Below are 20836 nucleotides of genomic sequence, written 5' to 3' on the forward strand. Positions count from 1 at the left end.
CTGACTCTCTGGAGAACATTGTGGCTCAGGTTTCAAAAAATATTTTGCTTTGCTTGGCTGATTCTTATTGTAATGATGAATGAAACTCCAGACTCTGGAAACTTCAGTTTTCCAGTGGTGATTGGAAACCAAATCTAAATGGCTCGGACCCAGAAGATGCAATTGGAAGTGCTTTTGCTTGTTTCTATGTAGGAAGAATTAGGTTCATTGAAGGGAGGGGGGGAATTGATTGAGAGTTGCTGATAAAAATGGGAGATGCGTTTACAGAAAAAACAGGTGAAGAGTACAGTGAGATAACAGTTGACGTTAAAGGTATTTTCAATTGCAACAGATTCTCATGCATACTTTAAAAAGACAAGAATGACCCAAAAGGACATCAAATATCTGCTGATATCTCTAGGCTTCACCCAGGTTTTGTTTTTGTGGATGTCTTTGCCCTGGGTAAACCTGTTGTATGTGTCTTAACTTCCCTTTGTTTCAGGGGTGCCAATGCCTTAAGTCAAAATAGTATATGTTGGCTTGGGATAATTAGGCTAGCAACGGTGTATCATGGAGGGCATGCTGTATTATAAAATGTTGCAGGATAAAACTTGGTAAATACTAAGGCCCAGAGGGAAATGCTTTTTTTTTTTTTTTTTTTTTCAGCTTAGCTGATCTTTGCAATTAATTTGAATTGTAGAGTTCAAACTTCAGTGGATTCAGCATCATTCCTTGTGTTGACACTTGCTTTGATTTGAGTTTTTCTGTTTTATCTCAACTGTTGATTGTAAAAGAAGAAAAAAACTATTTGGTTTGTTTTGAAGTAGGGTGCGTGGCATGGGCACCCACATGGGAATTGTCGTTCAGTTCAAATCACAACTGTTTAACAATTTCATTGCTTGTATCTGGGCAAGCACTTGACCTCTTACGCAACGGTTTATTGCTGGAGTATCCCATGTCTTTGTATAAAGTAGACTGGCAGAGCCAGGTTTAGAGTGTTTCTCGTCTTGGCCTTACTTATTTGAGAGAGAACTCTGCTGTTGATGTATGTAATTTATTTACACTCTTTTTCTTTCTCCAAGAATAAAATACTCGGAACCACAAGCTGCCAGGGTGCTCTGCATGTTCTAGACTGACATATTTTTAGAGAACAGGTGACCAAAAAGTGTATTTTCCTGGATCTGTTCTGACTTGAACTTGAGACTTTAAAGAAACCTTGCTGAAATATGGAGCCCTTAAACATTACTTTTGCTTGAAGGAGGTCTGCCTTTTGGTGAAAGCTCAGGAATAGGAGGCAGAGCTGAGTTGTCTTTCTGGCTATCATAGGTTGCTGACCTTAGTCTGTTTGCAGAGTGCATTAATAAAGCTTGCTGTAGAAGATTTCCTAGTGGAACTCAACTATTGTGCTGTTGCGCAGCATTTTAGCATTTTGTACTCCCTGAAGAGTGATACCATTAAAAACTCATTAGCAAGAGACCAGGTTCTGGATGAGTTCCCCATCAGGAGCTCAGTTAACAAACTTTCTTCTCCAGTCTGGCAGCCCTGTATCTGCTGGAGAATCTCAAAGTCAAGTTATTTCTGCTTTGTAAGTAGTCCCCATGCTATCCATGGCGTTATAGCTGACCTTTGCAACCCTGTATACCACCTCCTGGCGTGGGAACTGCAATTGGACCTAGTACTTCTGTTGGCACGTAACCTGGAAGGGAATCTTGCCTAGAGATCCATCACTGTCTTGAGTTTGCAGGGCTGATAGGCATAAGAAACCAGATGACATGTCAGAGGAGTAGGTAAACCTTTCTTTCATATACAGGGTGCAGCTTATGATTTAAGAGGTGCCTGTTTCTTGGAGAGGCTTTTAAGAATGGTTAGACTGGAAAAGATTAAACTAGAAGGAAGACTTTTCTGCTTGATTTGTTTTAGTCTAGAAGAGATTAATTTAAAGAAATACCTGTTGTCCTTAGAGAATAAAAATCTGAAACTGGTTGATGAAAATCTCCTTGGGGAGTTTGTACTTATGCTTTGGTTTTTTGTTACTTTTTTTTTTTACAAAGAAATTCTTTGTTGGAAACAAACACTAGGCATTTACAGTATATAATCCTCAGCATAAGAGTAAGACATAGCTTGACATATGAAGGGGAAACTTCCAAGCTTGGGATGCAAACATGACGCAAATGCTCTAGACAGAGAATTAGGTTGTGTGTTGAATGCATGACAAATGAGAAACTGTGCTGACAGGTGGGCTTAAAGCACTTGCAGAAGTCACCACCTCATCTTCAATATTTGTACAGTTTGATTTCAAACACACACAGGTTGACTCGTTCACATCCTCTTGGCCTGCCTCTCTGTTTTCTTCTAGGAGTATATCAAAGCTTCACAAAGATAACAACAAATTTTGTATTATTGCTGTTTAAGGCTTTTTGGTGTCCCTGGATGACTTTTACATACTAGGCAGTGGCTTGGTAATGTTGCAGACTACCAACAGCGTGTTCAACCACTCCCTCATGAAGCAAGTGGTGCCTGAATCCCTGCTGGCTTGGCAGAGGGTCCGCATTGCAAACATGATGGCAGATAGTGGCAAAACTTGGGCAGAAACCTTCTCAAGGTGCAACTCCGGTAAGTACGCTTTCATGTGGATCCTAGAAAAAAAAAGAGTCTGCTCCCTCTCCCCCTTGTACCTTTTTGCTTCCCTAGGCAGGACACGTAACTCTCTCTGTGCTCTCATACCTAGGGACCTACAACAATCAGTATATGGTGCTGGACCTGAAGAAGGTCAGGCTGCAGAAGAGCCTTGATGATGGTGCTCTGTACATTGTTGAGCAGATCCCAACCCTTGTCGAGTATTCTGATCAGACAAATGTGCTCCGGAAAGGTAACAGCTCCCATAGCAGTTACTGGCTTAGGACAGCTGCCTCTCTCTGTCAGCTGATGGAGACTCGTGCGTTGTACCTGGGAAGGGTTTACTGAGCACTCGTGCGGAGTTTTAAGTTAGAAAGCTTTGTGTGAGCATCCCTCTGCTGCCGGGTCTATTACATTGTATTCATTTCTCCTGTATGCTGTGGCAGAAATGTGGTGAGTGTTTGTGTTTCTTAGAAGAAGGGGAGGAAAAAATAGACGTTTCTTCTTTTTTTTTCCCCCCTTCTTTTTTTTCTGGTATTATTTTGCCCTGTCTTAGAGACCCGTGAGGAAAAAGGTGAGGTCTGCTTGAAGCAGTACTAAATAACTATGATGCTGTGAGCTACTTGAAATGTTGGGTGAGTGGACGAGCTTTTAAATATGAGAGAAGTTCTATGTTAGACTCAGCTCCTGAGCTTTTCTAGAGATGTGTTCTCTGATAAATACTTGCTGTTTAAAAGATTCCTTAGTCCCCTAGCAAGACTAGCAACAACTTGACGGGAAGGAAACAAACAAGCAAAAATCTAGGTGAAGAAAATAACTCACTGTTAGGTTTTGTTCACAAGCGTTTTTCTAGATGCCTTATGTCAGTATCTAAAAGCCTGAGCTCGTTCCACAGTTTTAAGTGTGTGTCTGGTGCCTTGTGCTCCCTCTTCTAATCACAGGCTGAGGAGGTGAATTGATGAATTGCTCTTCATCATCAAAATGACTGAAAATGCTAGCAGCTGGGGTTGTTTCCTTTTTGGAATTTTTCCTTGTGTCTGGCTCGTTGGAAAGTTGGCTTATTTTAGGCATCGCCACAATGTCAATATGGTTTTATGAGATGTTTCTTATTGAATCCTTGGAAAAATCCCATATATCTCCCGTGTGCTTTTGTGGCTCCTTTATCTGTTGAAGATATGAAAGTAGGCTGTTGCACCTTATCTTCCAGTGTTTGTGTGAAGTTCAGATGGTCAAACGCCTTGAGTTTCTTGGTGCTGTGCTGTGGATTGTGGTGCAGACAGACAGGCTAATAGAGACCCTCTAGCTCTGGCGCTCGAAGCAGTGCAGCCCCGTCACTTCAGGGCTCCTGCACAGAGAGGCCAGGCTTAGAGGGTTCCCAGAGTTCCTCTTCAGCAACTTGGGAGCTGCTGTGTTGGGCTTCCCTTTAGGCCTGAGCCCAGCCCCTGGGCTTGGGCACACAGTGTCCACTTACTCCCTCCTAGGAGATCTTGTGGTTGCTCTGTTCTGGAAAGTGGCAGCGTGTATTAGAAGTTACATATTACTTTACCTTTTCAGTATGGCTTTTCCCAAGTATCTAAATGCGCCTTGTGTGTATGGGATAACGCAGCAGTCAGTCTCTGGGAGTTTAAACATGAGAAGGGCGGCCCTCAGCACACAGTGTGGGCTAAGCACTGCAGAAGTGCTGTCTTATAGACCTCAGCTGCTGTAAGCCAGCCCTGCTCCTGTAAGCAGCAGGTTTGGACTCCTCCATGCCATGCAGGACACCAGACAAGTCCCACTGAGGCTGCTGCCCTGTTCCCTGCTGCTTGGAGCAGCCCAGGTGAAGCACTGTGTTTCTCAAGAGCAGTGCTGGCTTAAAGTGTCTGTTCAGTGGCTGACCCTGGCACACTCCGTATCTGCCTTGTAGCTGGTATCCAGAGATAAAGCACTACTTGTGCTCTGGCCTGGTCAAAGTCAGTTTTTACCAGCATTGGCTTTTTAAGTCTGTTTCAAGCATAAACCTAGAAACAACAGAGAATGAGAATTGAGCTCTCAGGTGAACCAAGGCAGGCATTGCTGTAATAATCCCTGTATCTGAGGAAAAAGGAAGCATTTTCTTATATGGGTTTGAAAATTGACAGACTATTTTTTTTTTTTTAAAATAGTTTCTGTCAGCTTGTTTCTTAACCAGTGCAGATGAGTCCTAAAAACCAGGTATCTCTTATGTTGCCCTTACCAGGCAAAGGTGCTTTCTCTGTATGTTGACATGGAAAACTTGGGAATCCTTTAGGGGAGGTTGAGGAGAGCAGTATAGGGACAGGGCATAGGAGCGGTTCATGTTTCCTGATGATGAGTAAGCAGTGCAACCACTTCAGCGTCAAAAGCATCACAGCAGATCAGAACCTAGGATCTCGATTTCTTCCACCATCCACCTAATCTTCTCATTGCTCTGTATTGCTGAGATCTCTTGCTCTGATGGGCCGAGGAGGAAGGCATTCCATTTCAGAGAATTTTTGCCACCTTCATGTTGTCCTCCTCATCCCCCCCTTTCAACCTTACACCATCTCTGACTTGCTTTTGTCACGAACAGGCAGGTTTCACTGGCTTATAGCAGCCCCTGGGTAAAGCCTGCCTTAGGTTGGGTGCTGCACTACCTGCATGGGATTCGCAGTCTTGTAGAGCCCGAGACACAGAAGGGCCCTTTCTGGAGGAGAACTTCAAATAGCTTCTGTTTTAGCAATTTAAACAAAAAGTTTTTCCAGGTGGGAGAAGGGCGTCATCTGTATGCCCTGTGTTCGTGTGAGACAACAGCACCTTTTTGAATCACAACTACACCTACTGGTTTGGAAGCTGATGGATCCGTATCCTCCAGCCTGCATCATCAGCGGCTGGCAAGTGTGCTCATTTCTGGAGGACGCCTGTATTACAACACAACATGTACCGATGTAAGCAAATGCCAGCAGACAGGGTATTGCCATCTCTGCTGCATGCTAGGCAGGATCCACGCTGGTAAGGCCTCCGCTGAGGCAGCGTTCCAGTGCTTATGCACTCTGCCTAGCTGTCCTTCAGGAAGTTTGGGTTTTGTCTGTGCCTGTTGCTCCCAGGGAGTCCCAGTTGATTTTCATGAGCATTTTACAGCCAGACTCCTCACTTTTCTTCTTTCTAGTCTTGTTTCAGGCTGTTGCATGCACCTACCTAAAACTCTCTGGAGTTCTGGCCGGTAACCCTGCTCTTTAGAGCTAACAAAACTGTAGGATTCACGCTTGCTCTTGGAAAAGTTAGGGCACGGCCCTGCTCTGCTGATCAATCGCTTCTTAACCCTCAAAGGCAGATACGGGCGAACGTGCACGTATCCCCCCAGCTTTCCTCATCACTGTGTGCAACCACAGCTCTCCAACCACCACTGCACAAAGTGTGTGTGTGTGTGCGCGTGCGCGCGCGCTCTTTGCTGGCCTGCCTCCTGTTCAGGCCTCCAACCTCTGTGTTTGTGTGTATCCATGCGTCCCTGACATCTCAGCACGGTGTATTTCTCTGCCTTGGTGAGGTGGGAAGTGGGGGGGAAAGGGAGTGACTTCAAGCCTCTTGCTGGGCAGTTTGGAGGTAAATGATCTCAATACTCCTCTGAGACTGAGCAGGGAAACCTCTGCAGGAGGGCTGTGGCTGCTCAGCGTGTTCACGCTGCAAGTCTGGTCTCAGCTGTTTTGCCGGATGAGTCCTCAGGGTGGGAGTCTGGAGGCGGGTTGCCTGGGTGCAGTCTCCAGTGGTGTTATACTGGGAGTCAATCCTGGTCAGGCCAGCGACTATTGCCTTATTTTCTTGTGTTCAAACCAGTTTGATGTGTTATTCCTTGACATGCTGTTAAGGCAATGCAGCATGGAAAGTGGTTTATTTTCCTTTTTTTTGACATAAGCAAGGGTGTTCAGCTTTTCTAAGTGACTAACAGATTGGGTTTTGTCTCTGGCAGGTTACTGGCCTTCATACAATATCCCTTTCCATGAAAAGATTTACAATCTCAGTGGGTATGCGGCATACGTCGAGAAATATGGCATGGATTTCTCTTATGAGCTTGCTCCAAGAGCAAAAATCTTCCGTCGAGACCAGGGCAAGGTGACCAACTTGGAAACCATGAAGTACATCATGAGATACAACAGTAAGACGTGTGTTTATGTACTGTGGAGCTGATCTTGATAAGGCAGTGTTACTTTTCCCGCTATAATCCAAGAAATAAGCTGCAGCCTCACGTACGGATCAGAGTTATATTACCCTAGGTGCAGAGTACACACAAAGAAAAAGATAACACAAGTTTACTGTTGAGGTAGGAAACCAGGCTAAAATTTCTGTAACAGAAACAAGACTTAGTTCCTTCTAGAGCAAGGGTCCTTGGACTTGTTGTTCGACCTTTCCAGAGAGTTTGTGACACTCCCAAGAGACACTGTGGACTGCTGTTACCTCATACACCTGCAGCCCGTCAATCTTGAAAGCCTTAAATCCTAAGCAACAGTTTGGTCCGATTAGACCACAGAATTTAGTATAAAACTTCAGGTCTTTTTCCCTTGTTCAGGCAAATGATTGTTGGTAGGTCTCTGCTCTGCTTTTCCCTGACAGGGTTCTCCTTAACTGGATTAAATCCAGTTTAATTAACTTCTGGCTAAGCCCATCTCTACGTACAGATGGCTTTCGATGCTGTATTTTTATTCCCGATTATAGGGAGCATGCTGATTACTGGGCTTGGGCGGCCTCTCCCAGGGTGGGGTATCGCTGCTGTTTGGGCCGTGGGTAGCAGAATGCTGATAGACGTTGAGGCTTGTCCACCTTCCCCTCAGTTTGCACCTACAACAATGGGTGTTCAAAGGCTTTGCTCCTTGCCACTTATTGTAGTCCAGAACAGGAAAACAAAGGCTCTTGCTGCTGCACCTTGCCCTTCCCCCCACCACCCCCCCCCTTCCCTTTCTCTTCTCTCTTTCTCTCCTGACAAAGTTCCTGCAAGCTTTCATCATGTGGGGTTGCAGATGTTTGTGGTTAGAGGTTGGCAGCGGTGCCCCTGGGATGCAGAAATGCTGTACGGATTTGGGTTAGGAGCTTGTCAACTTACTGTCCTGTCCCGGGCACAGACTTCTAGCTGGTACCTGGGGAGGAGCATGACAGCATGTAACAGACCTGTGTCTCTGCCAATGCACTTCACCAGCTTTTGGTGGCTTGGACACTTGCATCAGCTTTTTGTGAGGGGACTAACTTCTTTTCTTCCTTCCCTCCCCACCTCCTGTCTCCCCAGACTACCAGCGTGATCCTTATGCCGAGCGCAATCCTTGCAATACCATTTGCTGCCGGGAAGACCTGAATCCTGCTTTTCCAGTGCCTGCAGGCTGCTATGACTCCAAGGTAAACTACCTCCGTTTCAGTATCTGCTGAATGTTTGCTGCAGCCTGTTCATGCTTTTATCAGACCCGCAGCCTGTTTCCCTGCACTTAGGGCAGGCATGCCCAGGCCTGTCTGTTCCCTCTTTTCATGCTGTCCCAGTGCTTGGGCAGATCCTGAGATGGTAATTCTGTGCAGGGTGCCATCTCCTGTCCCTGACACCAGTCCTGGCACAGTGGCAGAGGGCAGAGGATACAGGGGAAGGCGTGCAAAAGAATTATGTCCTCAGGCACTTGTGGTGTTTAGGGCTTAAACCCCAAAGCCTTGCAGCAGGAGGAGCCTGAGAGAAGGCCGAAATGAGCGTTTGCCTCGCTCGGGGAAGGTGACTGTTGCACAGCCTCAGCCTCCTGTTCACGGGCACTGTGGGTGCCTCTCCAGAGCCCACAGGAATGTGTTTTCAGCCTTATTTTAGCTTTACCTTTACAAAAGCCTGGCTCTCTAGAGAGTCACCCTGCTCCAGGGCTCCACCTCTCTGTGAAACTGCTTGGAGCAAAGTTTCACAGAATCACAGAATGTTAGACGTTGGGACCTCAAAAGATCATTCAGTCCAACCCCCCCTGCCAGAGTAGGACCACCTAGAGTAGGTCACACCGGAACATGTCCAGGAGGGTTTTGAATGTCTCCAGAGAAGGAGACTCCACAGCCTCTCTGGGCAGCCTGTTCCAGGGCTCTGTCACCCTCACAGTGAAAAAGTTTTTCCTGATGTTAATGTGGAACCTCCTGTGCTCCAGCTTGCACCCCTTGCCCCTTGTCCTGTCACTGGCCATCACTGAGAAGAGCCTGGCTCCATCCTCCTGACACTCGCCCTTTACGTATTTATAAACATTAATGAGGTGACCCCTCAGTCTCCTCTTCCCCAAGCTGAAGAGACCCAGCTCCCTCAGCCTTTCATCATAAGGGAGATGTTCCACCCCCTTAATCACCTTTGTGGCTCTGTGCTGGACTCTTTCAAGCAGTTCCCTGTCCTGGAACTGAGGGGCCCAGGACTGGACACAATATTCCAGTTTGGTAAAGATCACTTTACTTTCGGGGGGATGTGGGCAAACCCTTAGACCCACTGTCCTGGAGAAAGCAGCAGTTTTTCTAGGCAGCTGGTACGGTGTTTTCACAGGGAGGGGCAATACCTGAATAAGCAGCTGTCCAGCCCCGGTGTGCTGGGAAGTTGTACACGTTTTTGGTGGGTGGTTTTTTTTTTTTTAATCTTGTGGGGTCCTGCCTGCTGCGTTTCTGGATTGAGTTTGGCTGCTAGGATAGGCCCTGTGGAAGCTGTTTTGGCATTGCTGGTGCTGTGTGGCCAGTCAGCTTGCACAAGCCCAGGCCAGCAGCCTGCTGTAGTGGCCAGCGGGAGCTCCCGGAGCTGGTCATTATGAGATGAATGCAGAAAATTGCTGTGTAGAGGCGGCGGGTAAGGGGGTAGGTCAGTGCATGCTGGTTGTGGTGTGCCAGTATCGTTAGGCAAGGGGAATGGGCTGGGCTGGGGCAGGACAGGGGACCTAAGAGGGACATTGAGAGTAACAGCCCAGAGCAGAGGCAAAACCTGGCAGTTAAAGACATTTTTAGTGTCTCTGTATTTGGGAAGATGGAGCAGGCTGGGGTGAGGGCAGGCTTTTGGATGATAATGAAGGAACAAGGCAGAGTCTGGGCAGCAGTATCAACTCTGCTGCCTTTGTCCTTTACTGAATTATTCTGAGCGCACCCCAGGGGTCAGTCCAAGCGCTTACCACCGCAGCAGCGCTTAGGTCAGACCCAAGTAGGCGGCCTGCTGTGGCCCCAGCAATGTGGGAGACGTGCAACCCCAGGGAGGATTGTCCTGAGGGCAGATGTGCTGCTTCTCGCCCCCTGGATAGCACAAGGGCTAGAGGGCAGCGGGGGCTTGTGCTTTGCTGCTGCCCCTCAGCGCCGGCTGTTTTGCGGCTGAAGGTGCCTCCGTGCAGGGGAGGGACGCTGCTGAACGGGGCCCCTTTCGCCCTGCTCGCTTGCTGTACCTTGCTGTTGTTGGTCCCCCGGCGCTGTGCCTGCCCTGTGGGATGGGTGCCACGTCCAAGGCCGCGCTGCCCGGAACTCCTGTCCTTTATTACAGGTGTCAGATTTCCGCCTGGCCTCGGTGTTCACAGCCACTGCGATCAACGGCCCCCCAGTACAGGGTGGTCTCCCCGTCTTCAGCTGGAGCCAGTTTAACCACACGCGACACCAAGGACTGCCCGAATCCTACAACTTTCGTTTCGTCACCATGAGGCCGATCCTGTAAAACCAGCATCAATATTCCCAAACGGAATTTTTTTTTAATGGAAATTTTGATTCCTGTGTGTAATAAAACCTTGATGTCCACGTCGCTGTGCCTTGCCTGCTTTCTCCTGTCCTGCTTGCTTGGCACTTTGTACTGACATATTGGCCATGCACGTTCCGATCTTCTGAGCTATCTGGGTGGCCTTTCCTCTGACTAGGATGGATGGGAGGTGCTTTCCGGTGATCTGAGCCATCATCACAGCTGGTCCCAGCGCAGGAGTGAATCGCAGGGCGATCAATACGAGTGATCTGTCTCTAATAGCAACGTGGGACCTGCCTCCGGGGCTGGGCTAAGCCGGGTGCCTGCTTGGGGCCCCCCGGCGGCCTCATCTCAGCGCTGGCTTTGATGTCTGTCTGCCTTTTGTCTGAGCAGCCTTCGAGATGTGCTGCAAATTGCTTCTCCTCCAGGAATGTCGCTAGCGAGAGTCCATGTTGTTGGTGTGCCTGCCGTCTACAGGGCCTGGCTTTGGGCAGTGTTGGCAAGATTTCCTTTGTCTCGCCAAAGCAGCCTGCAGTGGTCAGGCCGCAGAAGGTAGCGAAGGGATGTGCCTGGAGCTTCCCGAAAGCCCCCTCCTGCGTTTGGATACCCCCCCCTAGGCTGCAGGGTAGCAGCAGGGGAAGAACTGTGTGTGTGTCCGTGCAACGGATCTCTCAGTGGTCGGGCCGGTGCAGCTGTCCAGTGACCTCTGCCTGCACCCTCACCTGTGGAAGGTGACATTGAGGTGGCTGTGAGGGCCAGAGCTGTACCTATTACTCCTACTTGTGCTTATGCTGAGGAGTTGAGTCACGGGGCTGTTCTGTCCTAGATGTTGTACATGCAATTAAGTAAAACAAAACAAACAGCTCTTTCCTCATGGCCCTGAGGGTCCAAGCTAAACAGTGCATGCTCCTGCCATGTATTGTGAAGGTGACGAATGAGCAGTGGGAGTTTGATCAAGCCCCTGGAGTTTAATGGGGGTGGTGGGGAAGGGAGTGAGTTACTGCAGCATGGGGGAGGTTCTACCCTAAATATTTGGCTGTCACAGTAGGGCTGACATGCCAAGGAAAGAAAGAGACCAGCCATTACAGCAAAGCTTTTGTGGAGGATGGAACGATCGATCCATCGAGCCAGGCAGGGACTGAAGTGAGGTGTTTGCTGGAGCAGGAGGTAAGTGTGAGAGGCTGGAGAGAGGGGTCACCTGTGCAGGGTGGGAGCAGCAGGTGGGATACAGGGCCAGGACAGCACTCTGCAAGATGACTGACTGCCAAAGTACTCACCCCAGAGCCGCTGTTTGCTCTGCAGTACAGCTCTGCGTTGGGTAAAATTTGAGCAAAGTTACTCAGCCGTGGTACCTGGCATGTGCAGCCACACCGGTGCGTGTTGCAGCTGTGCCTGCGCTGAAGGGGGATGTGCGGTGATGGTCACTTGGTGCCTCTTGGGAGCCAGAGAGGGCAGTGCTGCACTGGTGCTTTCTGCCAGAGGTGGTGAGGGGGAGGGGGGCATCCCTCCTCACAGAGTTTTAAACACAGCCCCCCCCCCCCCGCCCTGCCCCTTTACTCCTACCCTGAGGTTCCCTATCTGTGAAGGTCTTGCTTGCCCACAGCTGGGACTGCAGGGACCTTGGTCCCAGTGTGAGCTCTTGCCTCTGTGTGCATGCACCACTGCCACCGGGGTTTTTTTGCATCCCAGCCACCCCTCCCTGCCCTGTTCTGGCTGTGCTGAGCACAGGGGACTTGGGATGTCCCCTGAGCAGGAACAGCAGCACTCACCCAAACAGCCCTACCTCTGTGTTGGGCCCCAGCAGCTCTAAGTGCGGGGAAGCTCTACTAGCCATGTGTCACTTACTTACCTTGTGCTGGTTGCTCAGAGCCTGTGGAGGTCTGGCTGTTCCTGTTGGCCCACCACCAAGGGTGGCTCACCCTCTGCCTGCTTTGTCAGCTTCGTGAGCGCTCCCTGGGACTCTCTGCAGCTCCAGCCTTGCAGAGCAGCAATTGATGGTTTTTTGGCAAAGCATCAAATATGAACTAAGCACTTTTTGTGTAGCCCTCAGGTGTTTGCAGCTGATCAGTGCCTGAAGACACGTTTTGAACGCCTGTACTGGAGACTGGCAGCTACTGCCACAGCCTGACCTGAGCAGGCTGGAACAGGCGCTAAGGAGTGGACTTAAAAGGAGAAATGGAGCTGGGCCATGAAGGGCAGCACAGGGGTCTGAGCTGACAGCAAGCAGAGAACAAGAATGGGCTGCTTGTTGAGACTGGAAGCAGAGAGTGGCTGGAGGAGAGCTGTTTGCTGTGTGATGGTCACTCCTAGGCAACACAGCAACGTTGCAGGTTGTATTTACTGCCCTTTCACCCAGCCTTATCTAAAAATACTAATGAAATGTGTTGTATGAAAGCTGGTCCCCTGGTTGCTGGGTGATTACCGCGTTGGACAGTGCTCTCAGTCCAGTGCACACCTGGCTACGCCCCGTGCAGGGCGGGAGGCGTGCAGCAGCTCTGTCCTGCCCGTTTGTAGATACGCCTGGAACCGGAGCTGGGCCTTTCTCCCACCTTCCGCCTCCTCCCCTGAGGCAGGAGCGGCCCTGTGCTCGAACCCAGAGTTGGGGGAAAACAGAGCTCTACTTTTAAGAGCCCTCTTCTGTGAGTAAATATTTACATCAAGGAGACTCTAATCTAGGTGACTGTGGCAAGTTTGGGTTTGATTTTTTTTTTTTAATTCTTTTTTTTTTTTTGCCTTTTTTGTGCTCTTAACTGTGCTGCCCTGTGTGCTTCAGCTGTCAGCAGCCCAGCCTGGGCTGATATGGTGGATCCAGCCCCTCTCCCCAGCGCAGCAGAGGAGCTGGCTTTGAGTAGGGGCAAGAGAACTGACAGCTGCATAAAATTAAAGTGTCTTAACATCGTATTCCCACTGGGAGGAAGGGGAAGGTGTGCTCTAAGTGGAGGAGGGGTGGCAGAAGCTGCCCCCTTTTTCACACCCTGCTTCCACGTTTTTTTCAAGTCCTGGGGCTTCTGCCTTTTACACTTGGGGTTTTCAGAGGGACTCATTTGGTGGGGGGATGGAATGGCGAGGTGGTTGTGGTAAATCTCTCTCACAATAATAAAAAGAAACCTGCGGTTCAGTCACTAGGGAATGCCTGCAGAGGAAAGGGGATGCTCCCCGCAGGACCACCACAATTACCACATGTAATGCAAACTTTTGCTTCCTTCACCATCCCCCTTTCCTGACATCCAGTAACACACTCACTCTTCCCAGTTCAGCACATACCTTGCAGGCCTTCAGCTCTCCCAGGGACCAAGATCTGTTACCATCCCCCTCTGCCCTTGTAGCAGCAGAGAGGTGGTCAGTGACTTGAAGCAAGTGCCAGAAAGTGAATTATTACCATCACAAATGAATTTTATGCCCTTGAAGTATGGGCCTAGCACTAACTCGGGGTAGGCATATCAGTAACTCCAGGTTTTAAGTACTCAGTTTGAGTTCTTTACAATTTGGCAGGAGACTTGGGTCCAAGAGGCAGCTTTTTTCCATACAGCCTTTGAATAAGGCAGTTCACTGGTTCTCAGCAAAGTTGCACAACAAATTTCATGGCACTATTACCTGGCTTCTACCCTTGAAAAGCAACAGGGTGGGGTGGGCAGAGACTTTCTTGATCCCTGCTCAAAAACACCCTTCTTATTACTCTTGACTGATGCAGTTAGTTCTGTGCAGAACAGCTTGCCCCCTGGCTCGAGAAGCGTGGATGCCGAGACCACTGCTGTAGGCTCAAGGCTCTAATGCTTATGGGTGCTGTGAAAATCCATCATCTCCTGTGCTTTGTCCAAAGACTGTTAAAAGAATGACCCTTTTTTCTAAGAACAATGACCATTTTTTCAGGGGTCCAACCCAGCCCCTTGGAGGGAGAGGAGCGGAGCACCAGCAATCTCGTTTCCCTTCCCACCCCACTCTGGGGCAACTTCAGGATGCAAGTTACTAGGAAAAACACTGATACGTAACACCCCTTTACTTTGCTTTGTGAAACTGCCTGGAAGGTAACTTTCCAGAAGTTACAGCATTGCTTTTGGTTTTTTGCTTCTGTGAGAAGGCCAGGAGGGCAGCATCACGCAGTTGACCTCCTGGGAATGACCGAGAGCCAAACTACCGCTCTCGAAGTTCCTTGAAAAGGTGGCAACAAGCCTGCCACCCTGAAATGCCTGCGGCGCCCCCTCATCCAGGTGGCAACGTGTCTGAAGAGGAAGAGCACACACTGGGCTCTTTCTGGGAGTTGTCTCCTGAGATGTCTGGAACTAAGCACAGATGACTCAAAACGTTAAAAACCCAGTAGTTTATTTCAAAGTATAAATTTCAGGCTTGTCAGATAAAACCCCACTACAGTTAACACAGACACACACACTAATCTACAGAACATACAAAAATGGGGGAAGCTTGCAACTGCCCAGTTTAAATTGGACATTAAATCAGTCCTACATTTGTAGTATTTACAAGTCCAGCTGCAAAACAAAACAAGAAATCAGATTCTGAGTTTCCTGACAGAGGATTTTGCACGTTTGACTCCCAATAGCCAATAAATTACTAAAGCTGAACATGACTCCCCAAACAGCTACTACCCAGTTATCTTATTTACAGCTATATCCCATTAAGTTAAGACAGCACTTCAAATATATATATGAATATACATATGTAAGACAAAAAACTCAGTGCTCAGCCTGCGTAATGGCAATGAGAAATAAAGATGCATTTTAACAGATACTTAGAAGGAATGAAAAGTAAAATCCATTCATTTGCTTTCTCTTAGCTATCCTTGTTCTTTTATTTCTCCCCTCAGAAGGTGTTTGGAAGGGAATACAGGTTTCGGGGGCAGGGCTGGCTCAGTGTCATTTGAACTCCTCTCCCTCCAGTGTTTTCATGCAATGCCCACACCTACCCAAACCAACAAATTAAAAAAATATATATTTAATATATCAAGCTTCTATTTAAAAAATCTGGATAGATATTTTTGGCTAAATGAAAATACTGAAGAGTTTATAAGAAAGAAGAACCACAGCTTAGTTTTGTACAGTGTATGCAATTCTCCAACACTGGGGAATGGCTGTTTGGGGAGCAGGAACAGATCGCACCTGTCCCTATACAGAATACAGATTCTAATTTCTTGGACATTTAAGACAAACAGCATAAAGGAAAGGCTGAAGTGACTATTCTTGTTACAGTACACAGTGGTGCTCAGATCCTACTGTTGGGTCCATCCGTGCTCCCACTGAACGCACCAGGGATTTGGCTGTCGATTTCAAAGGAAGCAGGGAGAGACCCCTTATTTTTACAGGGAAGACACGACGGGCATTTCCAGCCTTGTGCCAAGACCCTGGCGCTGGCTGAGTGTCTCGGTGCTCGTGCTCAGTGATCCAACACGGCCGACGGTAGCAGAAATAATCCGAAGGAGCAAAGTCCCAGGCCAACTGCTGCTCCTAGGGCAGCTGGTCAGAGCACGGAAGCAGATGCAGCCGGAGGGGAACCTGCCTCTGCACCCTCGTGTTTTCTGAAGCTGCCACTGCAGATGCAGTACAGATGCTGTACCTACAGTCTGCCCCCTTCCTCGGGTTAAGTTATTTGACTCAAATAAAGCTTTTTTAGATGTGTACTGAAATAAAGGAGGAGGTCAGTGAGGCTGTAACGAGGAGGAACACAGTGGAAAGGAACAGCATTTTGCCATCAGTGCTCCACAGCAGGGCTCCCTGAACTGAACTAACTCAAGTTACTTTCAACCTGGACTTCCGGATGCCCTTGTATCATACAGAGAAAACAAACTGATCCTAAAACAAACCAGAAAGTAAATGAGGATGAAAAACAGAGGTGTAGAATCAGTGCTCTGTTTGCCAGAACACGGGGAACTAGATCCAAGGTGGTGCTGCCCAAGTGTCACGTACCCAGGGGCGACAGCAAAACACTACGTCAGGAACAACTTTATACCAGGCTACTGAAAACGAGATGGAAAAACATGCAGAGAACAGACTAACCCAAACACTTCCACTTAAAAGCCGTGTAGAGATTTTTAGCCTCCAGCAACTAAGACTTTTTGGAGGAGCCTGGTTGAGAAGCACGGTGTTAGCAGACCTGCACGGAGTGTTCCTGGATATTTTGGTAATACTTTCAAATAAAGTCTATTAAGTTAAATCAGTTATTTCTGAATGTTTGTTGCTAGCAGAAATTTAATTTCTCAATAGTTTTATTGTTTCTGGGAGGTCAAGGTTAATAAAACAAACAGTCACCCCACAACACTGGAAAAAATGCCGTGAATTAAGGAATTAAACAGGACTCCTGTTTGTTAGCACAAGGGCTGAATACCCACTGCAGAGAGCTGCTCCACCATGAAAGTGATCTTGCAGAAGTGGCACAGTTCTCTCTCGGTGTGACAGTGATTTACGGACCAGCTACCATGAAGGTCTCCACACCGAGCCAGGCATTTGAACCTTCAGCAGTTCCGCGGGGATGACACAAAAGAGAAGTCAGCCTTCGCCCCGCAGCTGTGATGGCCTCAGCCAGCAAGCGGCAGCTACCACATTTACTCTAGTCACAAAACCCCAACGGCACTCTGCCACACAGAGCAGAAATGGATCTATTAAGCCAGAAGCCAGTTACTACAATCAGTTCAGTTGAGATCTACATCTTTCTTTAGCAAATAAAGGTGAGTCGTCTTTCTCTAAAGATGCAGCCCACAAAACCTCCACGCACAGTACCAGACCATCCCTACCAATACCTCCATTGGAGGAAAGAAACAAATTCTAACACGGGATTCTCACCCCCCACCTATCCCAAGCAAGACAAAGCTAAGAACAATTGTGACCTAAATGCAAGCACAAACTATAGAAAAGCTCATGTATAGTTTGGGCTGGAATCACAATTAAATAAGCAGCATAAGTTCTAGGTTGTATTCTAACGTTTATTTCAACTTTCAAACTGTAAAACCTCATTGTACTGATATGGCCAATGGCCCTTTGGTACCACCTCAAAGATACATTAGAAAAATTGCCCAAGGAGGACTTGACAGCCATCAACTGGAATGAACTGATCTAAACTCCACTACAGAACTGGCTTTATAAGGACCCAACTTTCCATAAGTAGACTAAATGTATCATTAAGTAATTACTCCTTGAAATAGGCAGACAAAACATTTAATTAAACATAGAAAAATTCAAGGCATTATCGATTATTGGCACCAGTAATACAGGGACAACTGTTACTCAAAGGAAAGTTTACACATCGTTCATATGTGAGCTCCAGTATGAACCTTCTCTTGTGATACTTGGATTTAGACAGAATTTTTGCTCACCCAAATCAGTAAAACTGCTGTACTTTAAATGCAAGTTTCCAGACAAGAAATATTCGTTACTCACCTGACAGAAGGGACAATCCCAGCTACATGAAGCGTGCAGTGAAGTAGTACAGACAAAAGCCTATGATGCTGTTTCCTTCACTGACTGAAGTTATTGAAGGGAACACAACTGAGGAACCCATAACCTCATAGCATATTTCGCCAGCCATGTTTCAGGATTTAATTCTTCCTGCCCTTTTTCAACCTTCACATTTAAAAATGTTGGTTTTAAGACAGAGAGCACTGAAATTAAAAAATGTTACGTTCTACAGCTTTGCTACATGGCAAAGTAGATTAAAAGACTCTTTCCCTTCTAAATCCACTGTTTGGTTCTGCTGGGCAGGAATAAGACCGCTGTCCTCGTTCCGAAAAGTGCCAAAATAAAAACCTTACACATGCTTTCTTGTTCAGGGGCGTTACAATTTGGTTCTGCAAAAAGCAAGTTTAACATGTCAATGACCAATATCTTTTCTCAGCTCAGAAGCATCATGAAAGCGTCTGTCACTGTTTGCAATTGCTCACAAGTTTTAGGCCACTGTCTAGAATTGTTTCTAAACTGCTTCATTAGCTTTCTGCAGAGGCAGGTGACTGAGACAGAGGAGTGGGAAGCCAACTTCTTATCTTTTTGTACTAACCGAACATCCAAAGGGAGAGCAAACACAGTTAGAAGCTTTCATGGTGCCACACCACAGAGGTTTGTTTCTTCTTTGGCTGAACTGCAGCACACAGCTTTCCCAAAAGAACAGGGAAAGGCTCTGGTGGGAAATAGTGTCTGTATACTCTAATATTCTTGACAGGACAAAAAACAATCACTCAAGAATTACAGTGAGGAAAGGGTTGAATGATACTGCAGATAAAAACGAATCCAGCATCAGCAGATGTCACACTTCCTGGTCTTTAGAGAAGTAGTAATTACTGCAGGCCAGGAAAACGAGAAGCAGTAACGAAAGGCTAGAGGGGTAAAGGGAAAAATAACTCCAAGCAAATAAAAGAAGACCACAAGGTATCTGGCTACATTTATTTCTGAAATTATTCTTTAAGGCACAAAATAAATCTAAAAATAGGGCTGGATGTATGAGGGGAGGGGCAGAGAAATTATCTGAGCTAGAGAGGTGTGAATGCAGTCTCTACAATCCAGTTTCTGATCTGACCTGAGAACGCTCCCAGTGCGAGTGGGGGAGGATGGTGAAAGTAGAGGAGCGTTCATATGTAGGAGGGGTAGGAGGTAGTGGGGTGTTTTTGTGTTGGTTTTTTTTTTTAATAATAATTATTTTTTTATTCTGTTCCCCCCCCCCCCACCTCCAAACGTACGCACACACTGGTTCCCGGGCCAGACTCAAGTTCCCTCCCCTCAGAGAGTTCATTACAGTTTGTAAATAAGACCAGACTACTTAATCTTCCAGTACAAAAAGTGAGACCTTGAATCACCCTTTGTATCACAGCCTGCTCGCAGAGCGGTGGGGGGAAAGAGGCAAATCTCTTCTTGCCCTCATGCTCGTGCCTTGACAGATATTACAGATGTTTACGTTTTGCTTCAGACAAACTGTAATTTATTATTTTGTTCCCGCTCTGAAGCAGAATCCCAGGCATCCAGGGTGCCCTTGGATAAAGGGTAGGTAGGTATCTGAGTGGAGCAGCTGTCATGGAAGGGAAAATGAAATTTTCAAACGGCCCATGACTTGAGCTATCCAGAAAAAACAGGCTCTCTTGCTGCAGGTGAGACTTTATTTTTCTTTTTGGTTCTGAATGCATGTAGTGTATCACACGACTGTCTAAAATAATCCTGCAGAGAGTGGATTTAAAAGTGAATGTCATGCATGGGATCGACCCCCCAAAACTGGGGTAACTCTTGGTAGTAGGACAGGTTTAAAGGCTCTGAAGATCTCTAGTTTAACTGCTCTGGGAAGAGATCACATCTGTGGACTGGGGGTCACAGAATGGTCCAAAACGTCCATGGATGTCCTTAGCCCGGACCGCAAAGTAGTATTTGCTGCCGGACACAAACTGTGTAAGAGTGCATGCCATAGGTAGCGGGAGGGCCTTCACTTCCCCGATCTTCTTCCACTGGGAGGGCACAGTGGCACTTGGGTCCTCGTGGTAAGCATAGAGATGGTAACTGTCCACAGTGGCACAGCTCCGGTCCACCTCCATGACACTCCACGACAGCACAATACCATTCTGGCTCTGTACCCGTGCCAGCTTCAGCTGGGGCTTCTGAGGCAGAGAGGTGTTGGCAGCTTCAGGCGGCAGGCGTGGTGGCTGCGGTGCCTCCGGGAGCGGGGCAGGATGTACAGGGCGTGGTGGCTCCTAAGCAACGTAAGAGCAACAAGGGGAAGGTCAGAGGCTACGGCAGTGGAAGGAGGCTTTAATTCATCATTCCCCAGGCAAAGGGAAGCAAATGAGCCTGCAATCCCCCAGCCACCACAACTCTAAGTCCTGCATGCAGAGGCAAGAGAGCAGCAGCAAATGTTGAGAAGGGGTGGGACCAAGGATGTTCTTATTTGCATATAAACCCCCACCTGTACAGGTGATCACCACCGCAGTTATTTCCCTACGTCTTCTTTGCTTCCCACCCAAGAGGTGATGGACTGAACACTGTGCCCTTTACCGAGACTGAGCACACAGGTTCACAATGACTTCGAGCTAATCCACATTTGAGCTGCTGTTCCCCCATGACCCAAACCGTCCCAGGCAGTCGATTAAGCTGACAACGGATCGTCTTTTCAACGGGCAGGTTTTCAGTCACAAAAGGAAGAATTGGTAATGGTGCCACATGGATTTTGATAACAAAAGCTCAGCCTCAGTTTCCAGCATATTTTGAAATAAAGGCACAAATGTGGCTTCCCACTGACTTTTTTTTTTTTTTTTAAATACCCCAGAAACAGTCGTAGGTCTCTCATTTATGGTAGTTAAGATGAGTTTAGGAATGTGGTTATAATAAGTATGAAATTTTGTTATTCTTCAAGCCAAGGGCCTTGCAGGTTGGAATCTGGGGTAGTTTTTGCCATCTTGAGTGTTCTGTGTGATATTGGCTTGATTTATTCTCATTATTCATCACCGGAGAATGCATAAAGTTGAACAGTGTCTAGACTGAAAGAATGGCGAGCCACCTTGTTGGTAATATATTTACCATTTGAAGACATCACAAGCAATGTGACTGCCCAACAGAGTATGCAGGCAGTGTATTTGGTTTAGTTTCAACAACAAAACCGTATTAAATG

The 20836-nt window shown here is 47.4% G+C and overlaps 2 protein-coding genes across 7 annotated transcripts in view; one reads left to right on the forward strand and one right to left on the reverse strand.

The window, feature by feature from the left end:
- The window catches only part of PLBD1 (phospholipase B domain containing 1), a 41731-nt gene extending 31494 nt beyond the window's left edge, over nt 1-10237 (forward strand). For both annotated transcript variants that reach the window (XM_086469902.1, XM_086469909.1), the window contains exons 7-11: nt 2392-2592; nt 2708-2848; nt 6539-6724; nt 7847-7953; nt 10070-10237. In XM_086469902.1, the coding sequence (XP_086326028.1) occupies nt 2392-2592; nt 2708-2848; nt 6539-6724; nt 7847-7953; nt 10070-10237 (803 nt within the window). The remainder of the gene's footprint in view (nt 1-2391; nt 2593-2707; nt 2849-6538; nt 6725-7846; nt 7954-10069) is intronic.
- An 8382-nt stretch (nt 10238-18619) lies between these two features.
- ATF7IP (activating transcription factor 7 interacting protein) overlaps nt 18620-20836 on the reverse strand; it is a 109000-nt gene continuing 106783 nt past the window's right edge. For 4 of the 5 annotated variants that reach the window (XM_086480011.1, XM_086480019.1, XM_086480004.1 and 1 more), the window contains exon 15: nt 18620-19922. In XM_086480011.1, the coding sequence (XP_086336137.1) occupies nt 19506-19922 (417 nt within the window). In that variant the 3' untranslated portion in view covers nt 18620-19505. The remainder of the gene's footprint in view (nt 19923-20836) is intronic. The other variant, XR_015184059.1, reaches the window with a different exon arrangement.

This window comes from Leptosomus discolor, chromosome 1 (genome assembly GCF_034619465.1).
Source record: "Leptosomus discolor isolate bLepDis1 chromosome 1, bLepDis1.hap2, whole genome shotgun sequence".
NCBI lineage: Eukaryota > Metazoa > Chordata > Aves > Leptosomiformes > Leptosomidae > Leptosomus > Leptosomus discolor.